This window comes from Solea solea, chromosome 6 (assembly GCF_958295425.1).
Source record: "Solea solea chromosome 6, fSolSol10.1, whole genome shotgun sequence".
NCBI lineage: Eukaryota > Metazoa > Chordata > Actinopteri > Pleuronectiformes > Soleidae > Solea > Solea solea.
The window spans coordinates 1,376,629-1,402,953 of record NC_081139.1 but is presented as its reverse complement, the minus strand read 5'-3'; the positions used below and the strand labels follow the sequence as shown (position 1 = coordinate 1,402,953).

The window sequence follows — 26,325 nt, the reverse complement described above, 5'->3', positions numbered from 1 at the left end:
ATTCACTGTCGTGAGCAAAAATGACTTCAAATTCAAATATTGAGGAAGACAGAGAGTCGTGTGTGAACTTGAACGGAAATGTTTTCCAGAACTTGAGGTCTGTTCTATTAACTTTCTCATTTGTTGGAAAGGCAAGCAACAATCTAAACTCGGTCTCGGTCTGGCAACGCTGACAAAACTCATTTAAAGTTACGAGCAGCCTTTACTTTCAGTTGAGCAGGAAGTCAATGACGCTACAGTAGACAATCCTGCAGTGTCTCTGGAGAGCGGCCTTCACCTGTCACAGGTGGCACCGCTCCGCTTCAGCGGCGACTGCAGTCTAAACATGCCGGGCTAATACCAGAGACTCGTCTGTGCTGCGTTTACAAGAGATTCTCCGCTTCAGGAAGACAGCGTCTGATGTAAGCCCACGCCCACTCCGTCCCACCAACCCAGAGCCATTTGATTTCTCTGGTGATTTGCACAAGGACGGCGTCAATACAGACATGGGGTCCAGCCTACGGGTGCAGCAAGTTTGAAAGAGTAATTGCAGCAGAGAAGACATCGTCACATACTTGCAGTGACAGAACAATTATAGCGTCTCATATATCATGTCCTCAGGAGTCAGTGCAGTGCCTGATAAAATATGTTTCCTCTTTGTTTGCGAGACACGGACACAGAACAAAACAACACAAAACCAACAACCATGTGATCAATCTGTTCTCCAACCTTTGAAAACTTTGGGGTTTTCAGTGAAGTAAGTGGACAATCTTGAGCTGTGTTTACTGGCAGACGCAGATTCAAGCAGATGCTGTGAATACTTAATGTGGGACTCGACGTCAAAACAAGGGTTCACACTGGATGCATGTGCAGGGCGCGATGGCTGCATCTCTGATCCACCGCGTCTGGCACAGCTTTGGGGAGAATGGCTACTGCGTCCATGCAGCCGTGCTGCTGTGGAGCTTCTGCTAGAGTTTACCTTTGAAAATAAAAGAGCGGGGTGGAAACTTCACTGTTTGCAAAAAAGTCAAATGGAACAGAATGTGGGAAGATGAGTCCAATTCTCTCATGAGGTATTTTGTCAATGAGCATTTTCCCTGAGGTTTCAACTTCAACTTCAACTACGACACGTCTGTAAATCAGGTTCCCGTTTAACAGAAAACAGATGTTAAATCGCACAACGTATGAATTCAATTCAATCATTCGTTCCATGCTGGTGGAATGACCTACTGAATGCCTTAAGCTTCAAGAAGCTCTTGAAGACTCAGCTCTTCCAAGAGCCCCCCCCACAATCTCCTTGGATCTGTCAGTCCACAGTTCCTATCTAGTGGATTTCTTTCCAAGAAAGATCTCAAGACTTCTGAAAAAATGGGAGCCTTGGGTTTGAATGAGGAAAAACTTGAATGAGGAAAAAAAAAAGGTACCTGTTATGTCAGTTCCTCTGTCCTCGTCAGAGTCCTCTTCTTTCACGTCTGTTTTGACCTCTTCCTTCATCTCCGGAACAAAAAAGTCCGTCTGGCGGGACAGCGGCACCATATAGTTGATGACATCGTCGCTGTAGATTTCAATAAATGGGAACGCACAGAGCTTCCTCTCCTGCGAAAGACGAGGACACAGAGGAGAGTTAAATGGACAAGATAAAAGAGTGCATCCTCTCCAAAGTGTTGATCAGAAACCCTGACACTCAGAATCATCCGTGTTTGGATGACACAGCTTTAAAAACAAGCGTCTAATTGAAAACACGCTGACCTTTTCCACTTTAACAAAAGAGAACAAGAAAGAGGAACATTATTAAAGAAGGTATTATAAACTTCAATTTATATTCAAACAAACAGCACATGGTGTGGAAGGTCGGGGCAGAGCGCTGACTATGAATGATTCTATTATTCTGCTTGAGTTTAGAAATGTTCAGTGCATTTATCACCAAGGTCTTCATTTCTAAACAACTGTTTTTGTTTCAAGAAAACATGTCATGCCCTTTAGAGTGGACTGTCACTATACCCTTGCTTTAATGACGAGCTAATAACTCATTTATTCCTTCTGCTATCAACTCCATCCCTTAGGAAATGTCATCAAAATCTGTCCTTTTCACCTTAAGTTATTCTGCTCAGACTGAGGGACAGACTGTGTCCAGAAACTTGTTGTAACATTTGTAGTGTTTTAAACACTGAAACATCACAAAATCCACTTTAAACTGTTGCTAAATTCCAAAATGAAAACATGGTTAACGTGTATTAATACAGAGCATCGGAGAGGCATAAAATATGAGGGACGAGTCGCTTTAAAACATCTTCACTTTGCTGATACAACGTTATCATATATATATATATATATATATATATATATATACAAAACGTTTTTTTATGTAGATTAAAGTCGATCATCTTGACTTGGTCATTTTAAAAGTAGCTCCCAAGCTGAAAAAGCGTGGGCACTCCAGCACTACATGGTCCTCGCTTGCCTCGGCTCCTTAAATGATGAGATTTTAGACATTTCCTTGGTAACTGTTGGAGATTAACCCTTGTTTTCTTGGACTGTTAAGTGTTTTAAATGGATCTACAGCTCTGCATTGTTCGTGTCCCCCAACATGGACGTGTTAACAGCCAATTACACCTCGTACACAACACAATACATTAACCATAATTTCTGTGCTCACACTGGTTTGCCGCTCGCTGTGCGAAACGGTCTCAGGATGAATTTTCTAGTCTCTTAATTGTCGCCACAGTGGCTGCGCAGAGGGCAATTAACATGTTGGTCGGCCTAACATGTTGGTCGGCCTAACAGCGGTCACCTGACTCCCTCTCCTCTGGGTCAGTGTGATCTGGGCTGACTGATTGGTTTTAATTTAAGCCTCTGCAAAAAAAATAAGACGGTGGGAGCTGGTATGAATCACCTGGCTGCTACACAGGAGTTCCAGCCCCACAGCTGCATATGCAAATGAGAACCCATCTCTTTGAACCTGTGCCAATAATGAGCAGGGGAATGGAGACAAAGACAGTTCACCGTACTGTAGTCACACACACACACACACGTCTCCAAGGGATATAGTCACAGAAAATAGAGTGAAAACAGCATGCGAGAAAGATGCCAGTACACCAGCATGTTAAACTAGTAACTTGTGCATCATGTTAATGTTGTGGTGTCTCAAATGGGTTCTACAGGAGACGACTACATCGTGCCATTTCACTGACTCATTCACTCACCATCAGCCAGAGGTGGAGCTCACGGTGAAATCACCTCATATTATCTTTTGGTAGAAATGAAAACCTGAGAATTGCTCGGTGCTCCGTGACACTGACCTCACTCTATCATCTATGCAGATTTCTTCCCACAAAGGACATTTTCCCTCCCAACTCGAAATGTTTCATTGTTATTCAAAAGTACTAGCCCTGTTCTAGTAATACACAGCTAAATGTAAATCAGTGAAGTATTCCTTTAAGAGTCCATGGTTGTTTACATGTCTTCAAAGTTTATTACAGCGGTGCGCTTAGAAACAAGGACTTTTACTTCACTTGAAATAAACACGTTTGATGTTTATCCCTTAGTGCTCACGCGGCACGGAGCTATAATTTTCTGTGGGAATAATACACAACTCCTTATAAGGACATCGGGGGGGGGGGGGTATTTAGGTGTACATGTGGGGTTTTTTCATCTTCTTATGTGTTGTTGAGTCAAAGTTATGATTCATTCTATATCATAAAGTAGCAATAATTGTGCAGAAGTCACAAAATTAGACCATTTTTCTTTTCTTTTTGTTCAAGTGAACTTTGAACTATGACGTATTTCCAAATTTCACATATTCAATCTAATTTTAAACATTTTGAGTACTTTTTGCTCAGGTTTGCTTGGTTGTGCTGAAAAAAAGGAAATAAGAAACTCTATATTGCACATTCTTATCACCTCTGTATATACTGTATGTTTAAAGATATAATAAGCAGCTCTGTGCTCTGTGTTCTAAGGGTTACTAACCATATCTATAATACATTTTTGCTTCTTATTTCCACCGTAATTCCAAATCAATTCTTAAACAAACTCACTTGTTAATGTATTCCACGTAACGGAGTGGATTCAGAAATAATTGTATTCACACCTTCCGACTCTCGTCTCTCTCTAAACTGAAATATTTATTAAATGGTCTCCCTCCCTGCAGGTATTTTCTTAAGCTTAATCTTTGATTTTATTATTCATTTCAGTTCCACTTTCTTGTAATATCACAGTGCTACCCTTTGATGTATTTCAAAGAACTTCACCAATGTGAATATTAGGGTATTCCTTATCCTTCCCTGTATTTCGAGCATTATTTTTTACTTCAGAGGAGATGGTAATTTATCCATACTCGAGTTGGTCTATTGATTATTTTCTCATTGACAGAGAATAACCTTTCTTTTATCAACTGTGTTGACTATGAAGACGATATTCTCAAACCTATGGTGCCACACAGCAGAAGAACTGGAAAGTGACATCAGGTTTGAGGTGTAAGACAATCTGCATTTTGGAGGTGCAAACATGTTTGTGCAATAATCAAGCACTAAAAATATAGTGGTTTTCATTTCAACCAAACATCTGCACTACATCAGTGATTTCCCTGTAGTGTGCGGTTACAACATCCTACAACATCCTAAATAAACAGTGCAGAGATATGTTGGCACGACAAGCTGAATAATGTCGATGGTATAACAATGCCTATAAACACTACCTCAGCTAACATTACTTTCCTGGCAGAGAATGTTGTGATAGAACAAAAACTTGGCTATACTTAACACTGACGGGGTCTTTTCTTTCAATTTAGCCGGTTTTATCAGGCCAACGTGGGTGATGTAGAGAGAGCAAAGCACTTTTGGACTTTACAATATTGCAAATACCGTAAAGTTTTCAGGATGTATTTAGCTGGGTTAGCCATAAACGGGCTGTAAGGTTCCCATTCGAGTGAAAAGGGAAAGTGGTCTGCTCTATGTGACCCCAGCGTAAACCCCAAATCACATTTAAATCACTTTTAAATTTAGAATTAATTCAATATGAGCTGCCGTGCTGTCATTTAATGAATCAAAAGGACACAGGTTCAAGCACCAGTTCTGCTCACGTCCCCATAGGCTGAGAAAAAATATCTCTTACATCCCCCTGGGTGTAACTGACGATGACATTTTATCCTCTTCAGGACGTACAGTCAGTAATTTCCCCACTCTCTCAATAAAAGTACCACATCTTTATTATTATTGCTTACCAAGCAGCCTCTTAGGAGTAGTGTGATAGCAGTCCTATGATCAAGATGAGCTTTATAATTGTCACGAGTCTTCGGAGGTGACATTCAAGAGGCCTTTAACAAATCCAATTAGGTAAAACCGGAATGTTACTTTGGAGGAAAGGTGAGAACTAAACACAAGTTGCACAAATGCTCAGTTCCTGTTGTGACCTCGAGTGTCACTTAGACCTCGCTTGGATTTTTGATCCATGAAAGTAGAAATATTATGGAAGAAACTGGAATTGCTACGTTTATTCAGTGTTGATGAAACTGGACATTGGCGTAAATTAGGAATGACAGATTTCTGAGATATGTGCAGCACAAGAATGGGTTTGTGTGCTTTAATGGTCGGGGGATGAGAAACAAACGTACAGTATATAGAAGAAGGGGCCCCTGTGGGAATTGATAGTATCTTTTACCACTCTAGCAGCTGCGCTGAGTACACAGCATCCAATAGAAACCCCGACAAGAGACGAGAGTAAACATAAATAAAACAATGCTGCAGCTTGATTTACTGCATCACTTAACCAACACTCAAATATAAACATGACCACATACTGTGACACGAGGATCACACCTTCTCTGGTCTTTTCTGAGGTCTAGTGAATCACACTGGCAAAATATTACTCTTCCAGATTCTGTAGTATGTTCTTAAAAGATATGACATGACATGACAACTGCCTCGCTTTTCAAATGTGTGCATTAGGTTTTTTTCTCTCGTCAAATCCCATCTGTCTGTGTCTGTGTTCTGAGAAAAGGAGACACTTTAAAACGCGATACCATTGTTGTCATTCTGCTCCCGATCCTCTTGTCCTTTCTCTCCCCCCCTTTCTGTACCCCATTTTTCCTTTCACCCCAACCTGTCTTGGCACATCTTTGAGTCTGGTTCTGTCAGAGATTTCTTCTTCTGTTTCTCTCCACTGAAGCCTAGTGCTTTGCTCATTGTGTGAACTGTTGGATTTCTCTGCTCTCCATGATATTGTCTATGTACAGTGCCTTGAGATCAACCATCAAGTGGTCTGACTGGGAAATCACTCTATAGTGGATACATCACATTTTGTCAGTGGATCCTCTCAATGCAAAGAAAATGAGACCCTGAGACGCGACACTTTAGCACAACTGTGAAACTGAAACAACTAAAACAATAGAAGAAAACTATGTCACCGAGAGCGTCGTGTAACTGCAGAAACATTAAATAGGGACAGGCCTATTTTGTTTCAAGTAGTTGTCCTCCTGCTGGATTCATTAGCCTTTCCACAAACACATGCATCACAGCTGGAGGCAGCAGGTCTCGTGGAGTTCTCCCCGGGAGGTTCTCGAAAATGACTGACTTAACAAGAAGGTGGGACAGAAAAATGTATGAGACAAAGAGGTCCAATTGTCTCTGGATCGCAATAAACAAGAACAATGGAGGATTTTAAAGTGGCATCAGAGAGTATTTCACTGTTTGGACATAACACTGTGTTGCTATTCAGTTGTAAAATTGTTATTTTCCATTAATTTATGAAATAAAGAACTTATAGAGAAGTGGTTGATCCTAAGGTTTGGGTGAGCCGCAGCAGATTTTTAGAATTTAAAATGGGTTTGTGACACTAGAGCTGCAAGAACTCATTGCAATTGTTTTGACAGGTTGCACTACAATAAAAAAAAGTGGTACAAATTGGTGCAACTGACGCCTTTTGTCATTTTTACTCCTAGGAAACATATTATGAGAAGGAAGATTTGGGGGCCTGTGAATTCATGCAAATGACTGCAGTGTCTTTCAATTTGGATATTGTGATTTAAATTATTTCGTGACTGAATGTGCAGCCCTGGGCGACACATAACTTTAGGAAGAGCTGCACTACACAGTGGAACGCAGACGATCACACGATAACAATCAAACGGTGAATTTCTCCTTTAAACAGCCAATCTTTAAAAAAACAAAAACATAGTGATCTCAGACAGAAAAAGATGTTGTCTTGCCAGCAGTGAGATTCAGTGACAGCAAAACCTCCGCCTCACCCCCTCCCCCTCCCCCGCAGGGGAGAAGAGACACGAAATACGGCTGAGGAGCTGCGGTGAATAATGAAAGGCAGACACAACAATCATTCACACCCGAATTTGCCGTAGCAACCTACAGCTACGAACTAAAACCCTACAGCAAAGATGGAGGAAGATCACTTCATCCATAAACAATGGACACACACACACACGCATCTATTTTTAGAGGAGTGATATCTCACCCTGGACCCTTGGCACACAAAAAGGAAAATTAAAAGACAAACTGAGCGGCTTGTGGTGAAAATTGGTGACAGCCCCCTGGGTTTCCTGGCTCCCCTGGTCTGTTTTCTCCCATTAAACTATTACAGCTTCAGAGTCCACCTTCCTCACACCCACTATAACTGCTTTGTCCCTTTCCTATCTGTGGAGAGAGAGAGACAAACTCTACTTCACACCTCCGCGGAGGTGTCTAATCAAACTGTCCCTTACCGTCACACACTTTCCCCCAGAACTGAGTATTTTCATTCTGTCTGCAAAAGTGCTATTTACTGCATCCGTCTCGACAAGCTGGGACCTCTTTATCACCCCCCCGTTTGCTTCCACGTCATCGTGGCGGAGGCGTCAAAGATGGCTGTAGGAGGAGGTAGAGGGACAGCTCGGGACTGAAAACCAGCGGATGGGTTTGTGCGGCAACCTCTCTGTGCACCCGTGCAATCAATAAGAAGAAAGACTTGATGAGCTACACGTCTAGTGACGCTGTCAGCAGCAGATGTTGTGGTCTCCAGAGGTCCTGCACAATTGATCTGGAAAGCTGGCGAGAGGTGAGCAGCACTGAGAGCAGCTATAGTCTCTTAGCTGTGGATTATAAACACCACACCCCCCACTTCCTTTCCCCATTATTGTAAACCTGGAAGCCATCAGGTGACTATTGGATCCACACTTTGTTCGCTCGGACCCTAAAAAGAAAATGGAAAAACACAATCTCCATAGAATTGTAATCAGATTTGTACCCACAATATTACCCACGCTCGCGACTTAAATCTCAGCAGCTGACGTTTGCATTTCTTTGAGCAAGAACTTCATCAACTCCTCTACTGTCACAACAAGGTTGGCATTTTTGGCTTTTAAGATGATGGATAACCATGAACTTTCATGCACACTTTTAATGTCTCTTACAAGACACAACAGACTCACACGTGAACCCTTTACTTTTAATTTGTCCAGTGTTTTTGTTTTGTCGCCAAACAACGGCTGAACGGATGACACTTCCCATCAGCCAACGCTGTAATTTGTCACAAGTGCCATTACGTTTTTTTATCATGTTTACACTCTACATAAAGATGATAATTATGGTAAACACAGATTAATTCAGCATTCAGAAAGCTTGAGTACAGTTTAAACACCTGCTCCTGAGTAGATGAGTCTATATTTTGTATTTGCTTGTTTTGTGTGTCTAATATTCTACGATTCCGACGTGAAAACTATTATTTAAGGATCTGATTCTGAATATCCTGGAGCAGTGCTAACAGTCATTTTACCACACGTCCTCTGAAAACATCTTCATGTGCTGCTAATTCCACTTCCACATTCACCGGCTGCCCGACAACATCGACTCGACAAACTGTCCGTGTAATTGTGAGTAAACACGAGTGTCAGAGTTCCTTCAGAAAAATATAAATGAAGCCCTCCGAGGGCTAAAATCTCATATTCCTGAAAGTAAACATTTACTAAAGAGCGAGCAGAAGCTTCATCTGAACGGTGAAGAACGTGAAGCTTACAAATTCAGCCGCACATGGAAACACATGCATATACACACTGATGATTCATTTTAAACAGGCAGACACATTCCCACATCTAATGGAGATTTTAATCTGGGAGTCTAATGTTAGGGGACGTTCACATCTCTATTCTAATGAGATACAATTATGTGGACAGTGGCTGTGTGATGGAGAAAAGACTGGACTATCTTTACTTTCCTTCCCGCAGGCCTTGAATGTTCAATGCACCTCTGAACATATGTGGCATATAATGTATGTCACTGCAGTTTTAACCTGGAGGAATTTACAGGGATTAAGATTATTGTCAGGGAAGTGAAGAAGTCTTCATTTGTGTGAAGTTTCAGTGGGAACGCGCTGTCCATCACTGACATGAACAATCTATTTTCATGCATGTTACAAAAGACAGCAGCAGAAATAAGTATTGTGGTCGGAGATATGAAGGTAAGAATAATCTCATCACAAAACTGTGCACATTATAACAAATAACTGCGGGTAACAGAAGAGAAACAATTGGAGATGAAACTAATTTCTTGCACTCGTCAAAAAAATCAGTGAAAAAAACAGTCAGTTGATTAAACTTCACTTTTGTCAATTATCCTCATTACCTCGTAGCTATTGCGTGACCTCCTCATAGCCCCGGAAAAGAGCCATCAGGCATTCTACCACTTCTATGAATAAATCACGGGGTGCAGTCATCCTTGGGGATTCACAAAGGAAGATGGCATACATCAGCTGGAAGCACATGTGACCAGGAATAAACACAAAAAAAAAAAAGGACTTGGTCATTTCTCCCATGATCCATCGGGACATTTCTGGTATATTTGGTAATTATGGACCTCTTGACCATAAAAGATTGAATTACATTCTGTGGGTTTTGATTTTGTTTTCCCGATCTTCTCACTCAGCCCGGGGATAATTGAAAATCCCCCGGAGCAAAACGCTAAAACCTTGAAATCCTCGTAATTTCTTGGAGCTCAACGTGGCATCTGTTTAACTTAGACGATCCACGGAGCTCCGAATAACGAAGTGGAACAGAACACTAAAGCTAAAGCAGTTCACGAGCCCTTTCAGGTCATTTTGATTGTCTAATTGTTTTACACGGCCTTGGAAATTTACACAGACAGTAAAGAGAGAGAGAGAGAGAGAGAGAAGAGCCACCGATATGTGGGAGTCATAATCTGTGTGCAGATCCAAATTAGGGAGATTATGTACAGAATATCAAAAACCACCCTCATATTTACAAATTAAAAAAGAAGATGACACTGTCTTTCCCTATCTGAGTCAAACAATTAGTGACAATTACAATTAATTAGAATAATACGTGTGTGTGTGTGAGCAGGGGCACAAAGCAGCACCAAATAAGATAAAGATAGATTGCATTACATCTTGTCGCATCAATATTAAACCTGTGATCTTTTGACTCGACAGTGGAAATGTTTTCCATTCCACTCTGCATGTGTGTGTGTGTGTCTGTTTCTGATGAGGAACACACAGGTTTAAACACAAGGCCAAAGTCTGCAAGCTAAATTTGGTGATGATTTCCATCCACAGTCACTCGCTTCTTAGGCTGCGATCAAACTATCAGCCATGTTGTAAAAATCTGATTCAATTCAGATTCATTTCAGCTCAGATATATACATCCATAACACAAGTATCTGACTGTCCCTTTAATGGCACGCATGCACATGCTTCATCAATAAAAAGACTGTGTCAGACGGAGTTCATGCTCCGATCATGCAGGAATACTGAACTAATCCTTTTAATAAACTGGTTCTAATGATTCAGACTTTACAAATCACTAGTTTGTGTTTGTCGTGTAAAAAACAACAACATCATGTCAGTTTCGTGCAACGATGGGTACTACAGTAACGGAAAACGACGTGCCTGATAGCAAGCCAAGTAGAGTAGAGCTGGACCGTATGATGGAAAAGAGCTATTTGAATTCAAATGTATATATAAATGTTTGTTTATATATGAAATGGAAGATATTGCAGAGAATTTGTGGGTGAGATTTAGCTCTAAAGTAAAAAACACTCTCCTCCATTGTTGTTTGGCGTGTGCAGGTTACTATGGTAACGCTCAGTGCATTCATATAGATAAAAGACTCATGACCATGGCGACATATGAGGTATATATCTAATCTAGAACCACATCATAAAGAGTCCACACAGCTCTGAGAAAATAATCAGATCTGAACCAACTTAGAAATGTTGTTATGTCACTTTAACTCAGTCATCTGAATTAAAAGCCTTAATAAGAGTCAATAACACAATCAGACTCTCCATGTGCCAATACACTACTATGGCATATACAGGGAGTTGAAGTCTGTTTAAGTGTCGTTCAATTAAGCCTCTTAAAAGTGCACATACAACACATACGAGAAGGCAAACAAACCTCAATGTCACGGCCACAATCAACGTAAGTGGACCGGAGACAAGAGAACAGGAAACTGGATCTGATGAGCCAACTAATCACATGCTTTTAAGAGGTACCAAAGATAACACTTTGTTTTAGCTCCACGCCTCTACCCAGAGAGGCCAGGAAAAACCACAGGGAGGGATGATGCATGTCAGCCACAGAACACAAGCCGTTGGGTCTGGGTTAAAAACGTTACCGTCCTGCTGCTGTCCACGCAGTGAGAGCCGTGTTTAAACCACAGGCCACCATCTATTAAAGCTCTGTCAGCGTGGCACAACGGCAGCCTAATGGTTACAATTAACAATCCCTTCTGCTGACAGAGCTCCTATCTGAATGTCCTCTGTGTGCTCCCCTCAGTCTGATTGTGCTCTAATGACTGTGTTTTATTGCTACAGTGGAAAAAAGGAACCCGAGTTCAAAGAGACGGCGCTGGAGTGTGGAAAATGTAGGATGAGCACATTTATAGAGAGAAATGGTAAAAGGGGAGGGGACAAAATGGCACATACAGTACGGTGGTGCAAAGGGTCAAAGGGCACTGCCAGCTTTGTTGTTTTTACTGCATGTTGGAATAATGTGACTGAAAGCTGGTCTTATACATGTATAACTTTACATAATAACATTTAAGAGAGCCGGGGTTGTGCTATTGTTCTAGTGTTAAGTAAAGTGTATACGTCCGCGCACATGCCGCGGACGCGTCAGGGTCCTGTAGTATCTGACTTCACCATCGGGTGGCGGTACAAGTCTGGACGCAGGGAATAGGAAGCATTACCGTTGGGGTGGATATTTAGATTGCGCATGTGCCATCTGGGCTGCACGCACATGTGCGCGATGCGTGTTGGGTAGTATACCAGGGCCTTAAAGGGCTGTTTCACACATTAAGAATACACTTAAAGTCATTATGCTGTGTTTGTTTCATTCACATTCTATTACAGAGTTGGATTACATTCATTTTAAGGCTTTTATGACTTTCACGTCGACTTTTTTTAGAGCTGAAACGATTAATCTATTAATGGATTATTAATCGATTACTAAATTAATCGAGAACTATTTTGATAATCGATAATCGGTTTGAAGTTTTTTTCATGATTAAAACAAGATTTCTGATTGTTTAAGCTTCTTAAATGTGAGTATTTTCTTCAACTCTTTGCTCTGGATAACAAAGAAATCATTCAAAGTGAATCATTTTGGTTTGTGGACAAAACAAGACATTTGAGAACATCATCATTTCCAGGTTTGACGAACACCGATCAACATTTCTTTTTCTGATATTTTATAGACCAAACGACTGCATACATGTTTTGGTGTATTTTCTGTCTTCCAATGAAGTAATTGATAAATAATTATCACTGTATGTTCACTGTAGCACTTCTAATGATGGCCTAAGACTCAAGAGCTCAACAGATAATAAGGGTTTTTGCTTTTGTCACGATGTCAGTATCCCAGATTAAGCAAACACAGTATTTGATCATTTCAACTACTTCCTTAAATAATAAAACTAGTCATTAGAATTGAAAGCACTTCAGCGGAAACCGCTTTAACAAAAGCCGTATTATGTTTGGAGGAAAATCCCAGAGAAGTGCAGTAAACACTGGCTTTAATTTGTTTGTTTTGATCCTTTTCTGCTCACTTTTGTTTCTCCAATTTTAGTTGAAGCAAAGTCTTTTCTAACATCTTCTGGAAATAAACAACAGTTTGTGATACTGCATTTTTTTTTGCTCGATATGTTGCCACATGATTAATAACACTGTGCCTTTTGATGCTTGTGCTATAACTCAACTAAACTTTTTTTGTGGATATTGGCAATCAGACGCAGACAGGCCACCTGGAGGAGTGGGAGTTCTCGAGCAGTCGGCTGCTGATGATCAGTCTAGAAACACCAATATTAAAAAAATATACAGTATATATTGTGTTGTTTGATCTTTCATTAGGGCAACCTGGTGCCTCCATACACGTGAGAGTGAGAGATTCACAACTCAATCTCCTCAATCTCCCATTCAGTGGACAATGTCAGGTTCAAGCAGGTTATAAAGATGCAATGACATTAATAAAATATAAAAAACATCACACAAAAGAAGCTGTTATACAACAACGTGCGGTGTGTTCCCTCCTCTGAGATCATCTTCTCTTCTGAAACAACTTCACCTGGATTCATTCTTCACCTCTTTACATATTTTTGTTAGTTTATTCTAGACAAGGCAAGTTTATTTGTAAAGCACTATTATATACGCAGGGCAACTCAAAGTGCTTTACAAGGCCATATAAATACATTAAGAAAACCATAGAATAAAAGCAATAGTCATAAAATCATGAGAGATAAAAGTGAGATTTACCAATAAAAAGAGCATTTAAAAGCTAAGATGATTATTAAGAAAAATGTTTTGAGGCCTGATTTTAATTCTAGTAGTTGTTTGTTATTTTTGCTGCTTGTTTGTTTTAGGTAACCCTAACCACCCACTCTGACATCATTACAGATTATTTTCTTAAGCCCATTCGATTTGACCACACCTCACTGAGTCCAAACTACGATTTAATCCTCATCAGTGTGGAGACAGAGTCCCTCTGTGAGCATCACTGTCCTCCACACAGTCATTTCTGTCCATCAATTCAAGGCGCGTCTCCAGTTAATGTCACGACTGTCCTCCTGACACTGATAGGTGGCCATTATGGGTCGTCTCTCACACTGAAGCAACACAACATAGTGATTTTTCATAAAGTTCCTTCACAGTGAAATACCTTTGCAAAATGTCACATGTGAATTCTCATGTTGACGCAGAAGCACTTAAAAATGGAACTCGTGCCCAGTGGTTGTAAAGCAGGTTCAGTCAATACAGTCGTTGACTCAAAAGGAACATTTCAAAGACTAAAATTGATTTATGAGGCTACTTCGACCCACAGATTAACAGTTAACCCTTAGAACACACAACATTCTGGATGCTTTTTCCATTACTATGTTTAAAAATACAGGAACAATGTGCAATAAACAACAGTTTATAAATAAACCTGAGCAAAAAGTACTCAAAATGTTTAAAATCTAATTGAATTTGTGAGATTTGTGAAATACGTCACAGTTGACTTGACTCGTTTTTATGAACAAAAGAAAAGAAAAACGCTCTATTTTATGACTTCTGCACAATTATTGCTACTTGTATCACGACTAAAAATGCCATATAAAATTAATCAACACACATTTTTTAAAGCCTGAATATGTGACCTATAAACACACACCTCCAAGATGTCCATATAAGGAGTTGTGTATTATCCCCACAAACAATGAACATGGTTGCACCTGCGGCACAGATCCGTGAACGTACTGGTTGTAACAAATTTGACCACCAACTTCTGAATGAACATTACATATGAAATGTGGAGAAATTCCCTCATGGCACTGTTAAGATATCCTTGTTGTGTTGGAAATAATTGGACATACAGACAACCTACAAGCAGAATGCCACAAGAATCGTCAGCATTTCCTGTCACTGTGGCAGTGAGTACACAGTACAGTGCTGCCACAATTGATATGGCTGACATTTTTTATTTCAGGTCTCTCCATGTTTCACATTCCAAGCCTGTCAACAAAATACTAATTGGACTGTGAGATCCACCAGGAACTCGACAGGTCTATGTCAGCAGCAAACTTGCCTTCAGTTAAGACCGGCAGCAGCTAAGAGAGAGAGACATATGAGCAACCTCCGACCGAAACTGGAGATGCTGTCAGGCCACAAAAGGATTTTATTCACTATTTAAAAAAAAGACTTGCTCCGCCTCAATCGTCATCTTTCTACTAAATCACTGTTATTTACAATCAGGGGTTTTCAGATTCAAGGGCTGACATTTGTGCTGCATCATTTTCATTTTTCATTTTCTTACAGCATGAGCTCAGTGAGCATTAAGCAGGCAAAGCTAATAAACGCTTGTCCTGACAGCTACATGTAGCACTTATTTAAAACCACTTTATACCACTGTCCCATTCCATTTAGATACATGTGACTCGTGGGTTATTCTCTCATGAAATGCATCATGACATACGGTTATTTTCATTTTCTCTATTAATTGATTCATTAATAATGAATTTATTTTGGCAGCCTTCATTACATTACATTACATGTCATTTAGCAGATGCTTTTATCCAAAGCGACTTACAGTAAGTGCATTTAAACATTTGGGTAAATTATCATGATACAATGAAATCATGACAAAAACACATCGTCTTATCCCCAACATAGACTGTACATCAGGACTGAGCAATTCATCAAAACAAAAAAATGTGATGTTTCCATGATGACGTACTGTAAGTAAAAGGAATCACGTGCAGTATTATGGAATTAGATTTGTGTCAACACTTTTTAAGAAGCAAATAAAATATCGATTTAATCATTCAAAAATGTTATTGTTTGAAAATAGACCTGTTCTTTATGCCGTGTTTTTTTTGTTGGTGCTTCTGACCATGGGCGGGGCCTTAGGAAGCTGCCTGCTGACTGGCTACTGAGATTTGGAGTGACAGCTCAATGGACTAGAAGTCGTCACAGGCTCAGAGTCGCTGCCCGTCGAAGTATCTAACATTTATAATCTGACAAACGTTAGATACAATTATACGTTCCAGAAAGAAGGAACAAATGTAACAATAAAATACAATATTTTTGAAAGATTAACTCGATATTTTATTTGCTTTGTGAAAAGTGTTGTTTGAACATATTGACACAAATCTAATTCCATAAGAAATTGAGAATTTAGAGCGTAAGAGGATACTTGTATTAAGAAACTCTTACAATTCTGACATACATATGAGAATTATATTTTATCAGAGCAGAGGAAGAACTAAGATCTCTTCATTAAACTTCAAAAGTCTTCACACGATCTCGGCCCTGGTGGTTCTGCCGTGCCAAGACAGGCCGAGTCTTCTGTCCTAAACTCTCCTGTCAACTCTCTGCCAACTCCCAGTTACGCGGGTTCAGTCCGTTGTGTTTTTACTTGGGCTATGAGCAGCTGACTTTCGTGAGCCTGTTGCCAGGGCAACTGCCTCAGCCAGAGATCCCTTTCTCACTGTTTTCCATGGAGACCGGATACTTTGATAATCTGAGGGATTGCAGAAGACGTGGGGGAGTATGGAGTGGCTGCCAAATCTCTTTTGAAGCACAGGAGTTCTCTCAGAAGAGCAAAATGAGAAAATTGGAAAAAAAAATAAAATAATAAAAAAAAATGCCACCAGTGATAGACTGTGTGTGTGTGTTACTGAGACATCTCCATGTGTGTGTGTGTGTGTGTGTGTCTGTCACCCACTCACACCTGAGGTGTCTTCTGTTGAAATGAACTGTATGTGAGTCTGCGATATGATATTCTATAGCTCCATAGCAGTCAGTGTATTGTGGAGCATGCGGGGAGCTGGAAAACACTCGTGAAGATCAAACCATGCGAGTGTGGAAAAGAGAGAATTCACTCAAAACAATAGAACTGAGACAATATCCTACAGAGAAGCTTTTATTTACAGATTATTATATTGACTCTAGTAATGGAGCTCCTTCTTTCAACGATGAGTCAGATTTTTCGACTAATTCTCTTTGAATTTGGACATTGGCAATTTAATTATGTACTCAGGAGAAAAGACTTTAGGGACCTATGACTAACCGTGATGTTATTTCTTTTTAAAGCAAATAAAAGGTGCAACCTCTCTGTGTTCAGTTTAAGGACGATTCTGATGAGATGCTTGTGTAAGATTCACCGAGTTCTTTTGCCTTCAAGATTTTGTTTTTTCCCCTGAATGTCTCAGTTTTCCAAAGACTCAGACACATGTTATGTTAGCACTGACTCTTTGGCAAAGTGAAGATTTGGAATAGCTCTCGTTCAAGGTTATCCGTAACAATTCCAGACACGGCTTTTCATCTTCAATCAAACCATGCTTTAAAAAAATGGCTTGTGTCTGAATTAGCTTCATCATGTTAAAGGGATTTGTGACACAGATGAAGATGATGTAACATTGTCGAAATGATTTGCAAACCCAGTGGGCTAAACGTAATATGATCAAAAACACAGGAAGTCCTTTAAGAAATGAAAGTCAAGTCCATTGATTTCTCACAGACGGTGGTCGAGAAATCAAATTAAACTCCGACATAGGGAGTGAAATCTACGGAGCCCCAGACACGACATGGGAGGAAAAAAACTCATTCTCACACAAGTAAAGCGAGCAAAGAGAGGATAGAGAGCGATAGTGTGAGTGACTTTTATTTAACGTTTGGAATATTCTCAAAAGCCTGGGATTGCATGTGTCATGTCACGGTAGTTATTCCAGGACAGGATCTGTATCCCCTGCTGCGGGAGCGTGCGTGGATTCAGCGAGGCGGAGGCGGAGGCAGAGGCGGGGTTACATTGTTACCTGTGAACTAACCTGCCTCTGAACCCTTAGAACACAGAGCACTGTGGCTGTTTTTTTACATTATGTTTAAACATATACAGAGGTTATAAGAATGTGCAACATAGAGTTTCTTATATCCTTTTTTTTCACCAACTATATAAACACACCTGAGCAAAAAGTACTTTAAATGTTCAAAATCGAATTGAATTTGTGAAATTTGTGAAATACGTCACAGTTCAAAGTTTATTTTGCTCGTTTTTATGAACAAAAAGAAAAAAAATGCTGTTTTGTGACTTCTGCACAATTATTGCTACTTTATATCACGACTAAAATGCGATACAAAATCATAATCATAACTTTGACTCAACAACACATAAGAAGATGAAAAAAGCCTGAATAGGAGTTGTGTATTATTCCCATCGCTATTTACCATGTGTGCACCTGCGGCACAGATTGGTGCCGCGTGACCACTAAGAGTGAACATTCTGTTTAAATGCCTCTCCTTGCAATGCCAGGCTTTGGAGAATATCACTGTAACTCATTCTCAACCTAAAATAAAACTCAATCACACAATAATCTCTGTCCATCTGAGCCCTCTTTGCTCTCTTTACTTGCTCGCAGCGCTCCAGGTAATTCATGAGAATGTAATTAATATTACTCATGTCGTGCGCACTATTTCTCCCAGTGTGTGCGTGGGTTTTCTCCGGGTTCTCCAGTTTCCTCCCACAGGCCTAAAACATGCAATATGGGGATTAGGGACAGTGGACACTTTAAAATTCACCATATAGGTGTGAGAGTGTATGGTTGTCTCTACGTGTCCCTGTGATGGACTGGCGATGTGTCCAGGGTGTGACCCCGCCTTTTGCCCTATGACTCTGTCATGTCTAGGGCTCTGTAAAAATCTGTATCATTGAGGTTTAGTATGGTGTAAAGAATTCACCATACACTCACTCACTCACTCAGACTTCTGGGGACATATGATTGAAAAAAAAGAAGCTAAATGAACAGACGGCTCCATGAACACACAAAAACATCAGTGTAAAATATAAGGAACAGGCTCATTTGAATCTCTCCATCACTGCACCACATCAAGTAAACACCAAACACACAGGCCAGACAAACCCAAAATGAGAACTTATTCAAATGAATCTGGGAAAGAGGAGAGGAGAATGTGAGTATGTTCCCTGCTCTTCACATAAAACAGACAAACAATTTATCTTCATTTTCAGCCAAATATAATAAAGTTCCCGCGCAGACGTGAAAATGTAGAGAACAATAAGCTGCCAACGAGTCTCAGGGGGGACACGGGGAACCATATGAAAGTATTCCTCATAGCCGAAGCAGCGCTGGTGACAGGAGGGAGATGAATGAAGGCTCGGCAGATTGTTCTGTTCTCAGTGGCAGAGTGATGCCGCAATGTCACGTTATTAATGTACAGCAAACAGGGAGCGTCCTGGATTGCCGATCATCGCCTGATTAAAACTGTCAGATGACGCCATGAGAAATATTACACACACACACACACACACAGAGATATGTTACAGAGAGAGAGAGGAACATACAAATTTGACTTCCCCCTCAATGTGTTAAGGTTTTCGAGCGAACTCTATTTATAGTGCGTTCCCTCCAATTAGCAGGAGTGCAAAAGCAAACCCAACCATCCACCCACATACATACGCACAGCACACAGTGAATCCAAGTCCTTACGTCTGATATTATCACTTCATCAGCTTCTGCATGATCAAACACTGATGGATGAAGAAACACACGTTATATAACGTAGTATTTATATGTATATATCCAGCACTCTGGTCTCTGGACAACGTGTGTGTGTGTGTGTGTGTGTGTGTGTGTGTGTGTGTGTAACGCTCAAACACGTCTTGAAGAAACCTGTAGCTGTCACAGATTTTTCACGGTTTTACCAAAACCCGTTAATTAGGGTTCCACTCCACTTTCAAGAGCGTTATAGAGTCGTGCCGTTATTCAAGTGTAAGCGTAAATCACACTTATTACGCGACACCTTAACCTGTAGGAGCGGTTTATTTTTTCTTCTGAAAAACGTGTTATTTTATTTTATTTTATATAATAAATATTTTATATAACTCCTTATATGGGCATCCTGGGGATGTGTGTTTATAGCAAACATATTCAGGCTTTAAAACATGTGTGGGGTGTGTGTCGCATTTTTAGTAGCGATATAAAGTAGCAATAATTATGCAGATGTCACAAAATAGATATCTTTTTGTATGCGATACATAGGAGTTCATATAAGGAGCTGTGTATTATTCCTGCATGGGAGTTAAATGACAACGCTAATTGCAATAATACTACTAATAATTATAATACTTATTTAAAGGCCTATAATTCCCATGTGATTAGAGATTCACACAAACATGAAAGGCCCTTATTCCAGGTGTTAATTCTAACCCTTGCTCCCTCACATACAGCACAGCTTACAGTGCGTCTCGAACTCTCGGTGATCTACATACCATAAGCCACATCTATTAAAAGAAATCCCTTAGTACACACACAGATGACCAGAGAGGAGTAGGATGTCGAGCTGGTCTGGTCGTCCCACATGGCGATACCCCCCCCCACACACACACACACACACACACACTGTACTCTCCACTGCACTCGGGTGCATCCCATCACCTCCTGCTGTCCTGCTCGGCAAACTGCTCAGTGCCATGAGGATGTTTATGGTATTTCACACCCTGTGCATGCTCTGCCTCATTCGTCTGAGCGACAGCATCATGAATGGCATTAATAAATGCCCCCCCCCCGTTAGCCGTCTTCAGTTCACAGAGGAACAAGCGCTGAATTTCTGAGGGACCCCGGGTCACGAGGGAAGGTTTGTCGTAAGCATTTTATCTGCTTTAAAAGCGACAACTGGAGCGCACCTATGCACTGCACTCATGTCTCATTACATTGCTCCAGTAATAGTTCATAAAGTCATGTGTGTGGAGATAATAGTTTCTCTCTATTCACTTGTAAGCAGATGGTGAGGGTTGTGTTGGAGAAGAGAACAGTTCATTATTATTGAATTATTTTAGCCATTTTAGATTACGTTTATCTATTAGTGTCTCCAATGTGTATGTCTTTTACCTTGTTTTTATTTATAAAGCAAATTTGTTTTACAATAATGTGTACAATATTATATTATATTATATTATATTATATCATAATTAGCTGACTAATCAGCTCTCATGGGATGTTTTACAACCTACTGCCAAGGGTGCACTCTGGCACCAATAGTGCCTTTACTTGTCATATAGAGATGCAGATTACTGCTCGACATGAAGGCTTCAAGGCTCATTTAAAGGTCATTTTTTGTTGTGTTTAGATGTGATTTTCTCCCAATGATTAATCATGAAGCAAAACAAAAAGTAGACCACTGCTGGATCCATGAAAAGCCCAGCCAATGAGATGACAGCTAGTCAATGGCGTGGTTGAGCTTCGACGTGCATTCAGCGAATCCTGCAAATTTTATTAAGTGCTGATGCCTTCAAGGAACTTTGAAAATGTCATCACTTCTGCAGAAACACATGCAGTCCCAAGCTCAGTCCCACTCTCTTCATCTACTTTAAAGGTGGTAGAACAACATGTGAAATCTTCTATTGTACCCATCTGTCCTGCAGTGACAAGGGTGCTCAGGTTCAGCCCCACACTTGGCCTTTCACGTACTGTCTGTGTAACAATAACCTTTCACTGTGTTTTCAATGCTATTTTTAATGTTGTGGACAAACAGGAAATGGGTATGGACACACACACACACACACACAATGATTGTAGTGCTAAAGGGAAGATCTATCAGGAAAGTGAAGGGTAGTGGGTGTGTGGAGGAATGTGCCTTTGACTGCTGATCCATAACCTGTGGCATGAATGTTAAAATACCACATCTGCCCCAAGATGAAAAGCCCCTTCCTACTCTCTACCCACAGCTAAATGATTCAACTTCAGTGCCAAGGCCAAATGCTTTTTTGAAAAAGGAACATACAAGTGTTGATCTTCGTTTCAGAACAAGTCTTTACATATTAATTGGATGCTTTCCTTGGGGCTAATTCCTGGTGTGCTGCTCTTGTTTTTGGTATATTTTAAGCCAGCGGTTAAGCATTAGGTGATAAACCAAAAGGTTGTTTCTGCTACATGAACATTCAATATACAGACGATGGCAAAAAAAATAAAGACATGAGCTGATTTTGTGTTGATCCTTAATCTTTTTTATTTATTCATTTAAGGTCAGAATTTTTGTTGGAAGGTAAATATTGTGTTTTTAATTAATGACTCAGTCTGTGTCAGATTTGATAGAGGTCTGAAATTTAAGTATGTTTGTGGAAGAAGGAAGGTGGTGCAAAGGTGGTAGATTGTCTTTGCCCTAATCACTGAAACACTGAAAAGCAACATAACGTGGAAAGGTCACTGATTTATTAAAACGAGAACTTCACCTCAAGACATCATTAAAATGCTACCAAAAAGAAAAAAAAAACTGTGTCCTTTACTCCAAACCTGCTCTGAAGTCTGACGCTAATTTAATGAATTCCAGTTTCGAGCAGCAACTAATGATTATTTGTGTCTGTAAAATGTCAGAAAATGTGATCAGTGTGTACCAAAACCTGGATGATGATGTACTCAAATGTCTACCAACCCAACCAAAACAATCCAGTTTGAATGATTTCTTTGTTACTTGGAGCAAAGAAACCAGAAAATATTCACATTTAAAAAGCTGAAAAATCAGAAAGCTTGTTTTAATTATTGAAAAAAAACAAAAACTAAAAACACTCAAACCAATGAATCTAATAATGTTACGGCCGGGCATGAATACTCATGAATACTCAATGAAATTATTATAAAAAGTAAATTGGCTAATGTGACTAGTCGTAATTATATATTTAAAAAAAAAAAGTTTTATCAGTTTACCTCAAGGTGGTCGTAGCAGCAAGTGTTTAGTTATTGGACGGCACGTGTGTCTGTAGAAGTGATTAAATTAACCAAGTTTTAACTTCAGTGTTTCTGTTAGTCGCACCTCTAAGCTCAACACGATGTGGACCCCACATAACTCTGTGTTTGTTGTTTGTTTGTTTTAAACTGGAGAATTTTCACCTCTGACAAAGTTATGTCTGATATCGACTGGAAACAGTTACAACAGAATCGAAAACTCAGCTCGTTCATTTCCATTTCCTCCTTCACAAACTTTAGCTGTGATCGTTGCTCCTGCTTTTAGTTGAATTTGATGTACATTGTATGTACCAAGGTTATTATAGTTAAAGAAAACTAACAAAATAACAAAAACTAAAATTGAAAAAAATACTTCTGTTACCTGAAATAAAAAAAAAAACAATAACGGAAACTGAATTGTGTGTTTATAAAAAATTGTAGCGACAATGTGCTTAGTTTTCATAATTCATTCATAACAAAATGTTTTCAATCTGTTTTTGTTTACACTGTGCGACATGAGGTTATGCAAATTAAACCTAACATTTGTTATGTAGTTAGTAGATGTGTCTCATGAGGGTTATTTATTAATATTTATGTTGTTTCAGTCTACTTTCTTATAGACTGTTAGAGACGGTTGTTCATTTGTCCTAAATACATTTTTAAAATTTGATCTTTTGTTGGCGTTTTTAATACTCAATACGCAATATTACAAAAAACTAAAACTCATAAAAACTAAACTAAAACTAAGCATTTACAAAAAATAAAAACTAATAAAAAACTAGCAAACCTGCTCTTAAACTAATTAAAACTAACACATTTTAAAAACAAAAAGTCAAAACTAATGAAAAATCCAATATGTGCATATTGTGACTTTACACTGTTGTAAATTTGATTCTGTGTTATAACTGTTTAAATGTTGTTATGTTCTCAATTGACCTACCTGGTTAAACACTCATTCAAGCACTAAGAACATTCAAATATTTAATGGATGTCCCTGTTGTAAATTGAAACAATTATGCTTGAAATCGCCATGCACAGTTAAAAGGAATGTAAGCTGCACGTCTAGTTTTAATAAACTTTATTTGTATAGCACCTTTCATACAAGGATGCAGCTCAAAGTGCTTCACAAATAAAACCCAGTTTTAACTTTATAATCAACTAAAAATGCAAATAAAACACAACACAGGGTGGAATAAAATGAGCTAGTTGAAGGCTAGAGTACAAATATAAGTTGTAAGTCTTCTTTTAAAAAATATCTAGTGAGCTAACAATAACATAGAAAATACCATTATTTGCTTGGGCAACAGTTGATTTAATTCTCTTGGAGACACTGGACATGCAGATGAAAGTCATCACTTACTTCTCACCTTGATGACCTCAGAGACCAGATAAACAATGTTATTGTGACTGTATTAGACAGAACAGTAGCTGTCGGAATTTGGTGTAGGTATATTATTATCATTGTTATTATTATTATCATCATTATTATTACTATTATTATTATTATTATTATTTAAGATTTTACTTGTGGGACAGTCCCGGCCTCTGAGTGAAGTCCAGCTGTTACGGCTATGCCTCACGTCTGTGACGTGTCCTTCTCAGGAACACAGTGGGTGTTGGTTGGTTGAGTCAGAGAGGTAAGAAAAGTATCACGCTGCTTTATTGAGCCTCTAAATCCCTGATGGCCAAGGTCCAATTCCCAGCTGGACACACTTGATGCTTTGATACTAAAGCTATAGCAACGAAAGGTGAACGATGACCCACAGCTTTCTTTGTCCAGCAGCAAAAAAAAAAGTCTCTTTACAAGTGGTGGTGCACAATTTTACACAACATCAAACCTGCATAGGTCATTAAATAACTTTTCCGTTTCTTTAGTAACAACTTAAAAGCATATTTTGATGCTTACAATACCAAAATGTTTTCTGCTGACAACAATATTGTTCTTCATTGCATTCAATTTGAAATTACGCAGCTGTTCAAATTAAGTTGAGCTGGCAAAACTAAAAGCAAACAAGGGGATTTATTTTAAACAGACCATTCTTATACTGCATTTTCTTTTTTTTTCCCCGTTGCCATTTACTGCCTGTCTGAACACTGTAAATGATCCATGAAGAAAAGAAGAGCATGCATAAACCATGATGGAAGCTGCAGCTCTGTCTGAACAGAGGATCTATGAGCTGTGTGAGTGTGAGAGCTGTCAGTGTGATGCACACTGTGGGAGTGGGTCTCAGGCATGCTAATGTGGCATTTGGGTTCAGAAGTGAATGTGACAGGAGATGATGGAGGTGGACGGAGAACACATGAGACGCTTATAATCGCTGCGATAACCGGCACTGTCTTCCTGTCACTCATTTCGTATGAAATCAATATCTGCTGCATTTCTTACTGTGTGTGCAATGGAATCAGTGTCTAATGTTTGAAAGGTTACAACACATTTCAAGAGGCGTCTGTTAGTGATTCTGCGCAGTAACGTTTGGATACATTGTATTTTTTTGTCTTGTTGGTGCAAAAATGGATTGGAGCACAGCTGTGCGACAGATGTGGCGAGGCATACTCAGCACGTATGAGCACGACGCAGCACTGAGACTGAGGACGAAAAAAAGACAAGAAAATGAAAATGAACATTCTTTTTCATGAGATTGCCTCGGTTGTGCTGAAGAAAAGGATATAAGACACTCTATATTGCACATTCTTATAACTGTATATACTGTATATACAGAGCCAAAGATGCTCTGTGTTCTAAAGGGTTAAAATAACGGTAAATATGGTTTTAACTACAGAGAGCATCATCATTTCAGAAAGCCAGATGGAATTCAACCTGTTTGTTGTTTTAAAAGAACATAATGGACTTATTTAGCCACAGGAAGTGAGTTTGGGCCTCGGTTATTCCGTACGTGTGATTAATCACATTGCAGCGCGCGATTGTCTCTACCTCTACGCTCCTGTTACTGACAAATGCACGCATGCATGCATGCACATCCATAAACCGCCAACATTCATACATGTACACATGACCTCATGGACATGCTTCACTACATCCACAAATAAACACATTTTCTGCCTCTACCAGGAGGAGCTGTGCTGTGTTTATAAGGAGTTAGTTAAGCTGTAGAGCAGTGAGCAGTGAGCAGGCAGTCATCTCTGAATCCACACCACTCATCTCCAAAAGCAGCTTGGAGACAAAGTCAGCTCCTCATTGGGACAGGCATCTCGCTCAGTGTTTAATGAAAATAAGCTAAATTAACAGCAAAGACTTGTTCTAAAGTTATACCATAACCTCCTCCTGCCAAACACCACCTTATTTCACTGATAAAATAAATATGGATGAACAGAAACAAAACGGAGATCATAAAAGAACTCATGTCTTTTAGTCACATAAACAACAGCTGTAGAGTGTGAGAGCTCCACTCTGATCGTCAATGAAATATTGACCTAACTGAATTTATTAGCCACAATTCAACCTGAAACCAGACTCAGGACCTCCACATCACAAGTAAAAAAAAAATGTTAAACTTAATAATCTTTGATCATTAATCAGAGCAAATATTCAACTACATGGATCTACACGGTTCGTCCCTCTGGGAGAGAATCAACAGAATCAATATTTGCACCCATCGAGAATTTCTGCAGGCTGCACACAGCAG

The 26,325-nt window shown here is 39.6% G+C and overlaps 1 protein-coding gene across 1 annotated transcript in view; it reads right to left on the bottom strand.

Moving 5' to 3' along the window:
* tex264a (testis expressed 264, ER-phagy receptor a) overlaps positions 1 to 26,325 on the bottom strand; it is a 59,512-nt gene that overhangs the window by 5,078 nt on the left and 28,109 nt on the right. The window contains exon 3 of the mRNA XM_058631118.1: positions 1,404 to 1,575. Coding sequence (XP_058487101.1) covers positions 1,404 to 1,575 — 172 coding nt within the window. The remainder of the gene's footprint in view (positions 1 to 1,403; positions 1,576 to 26,325) is intronic.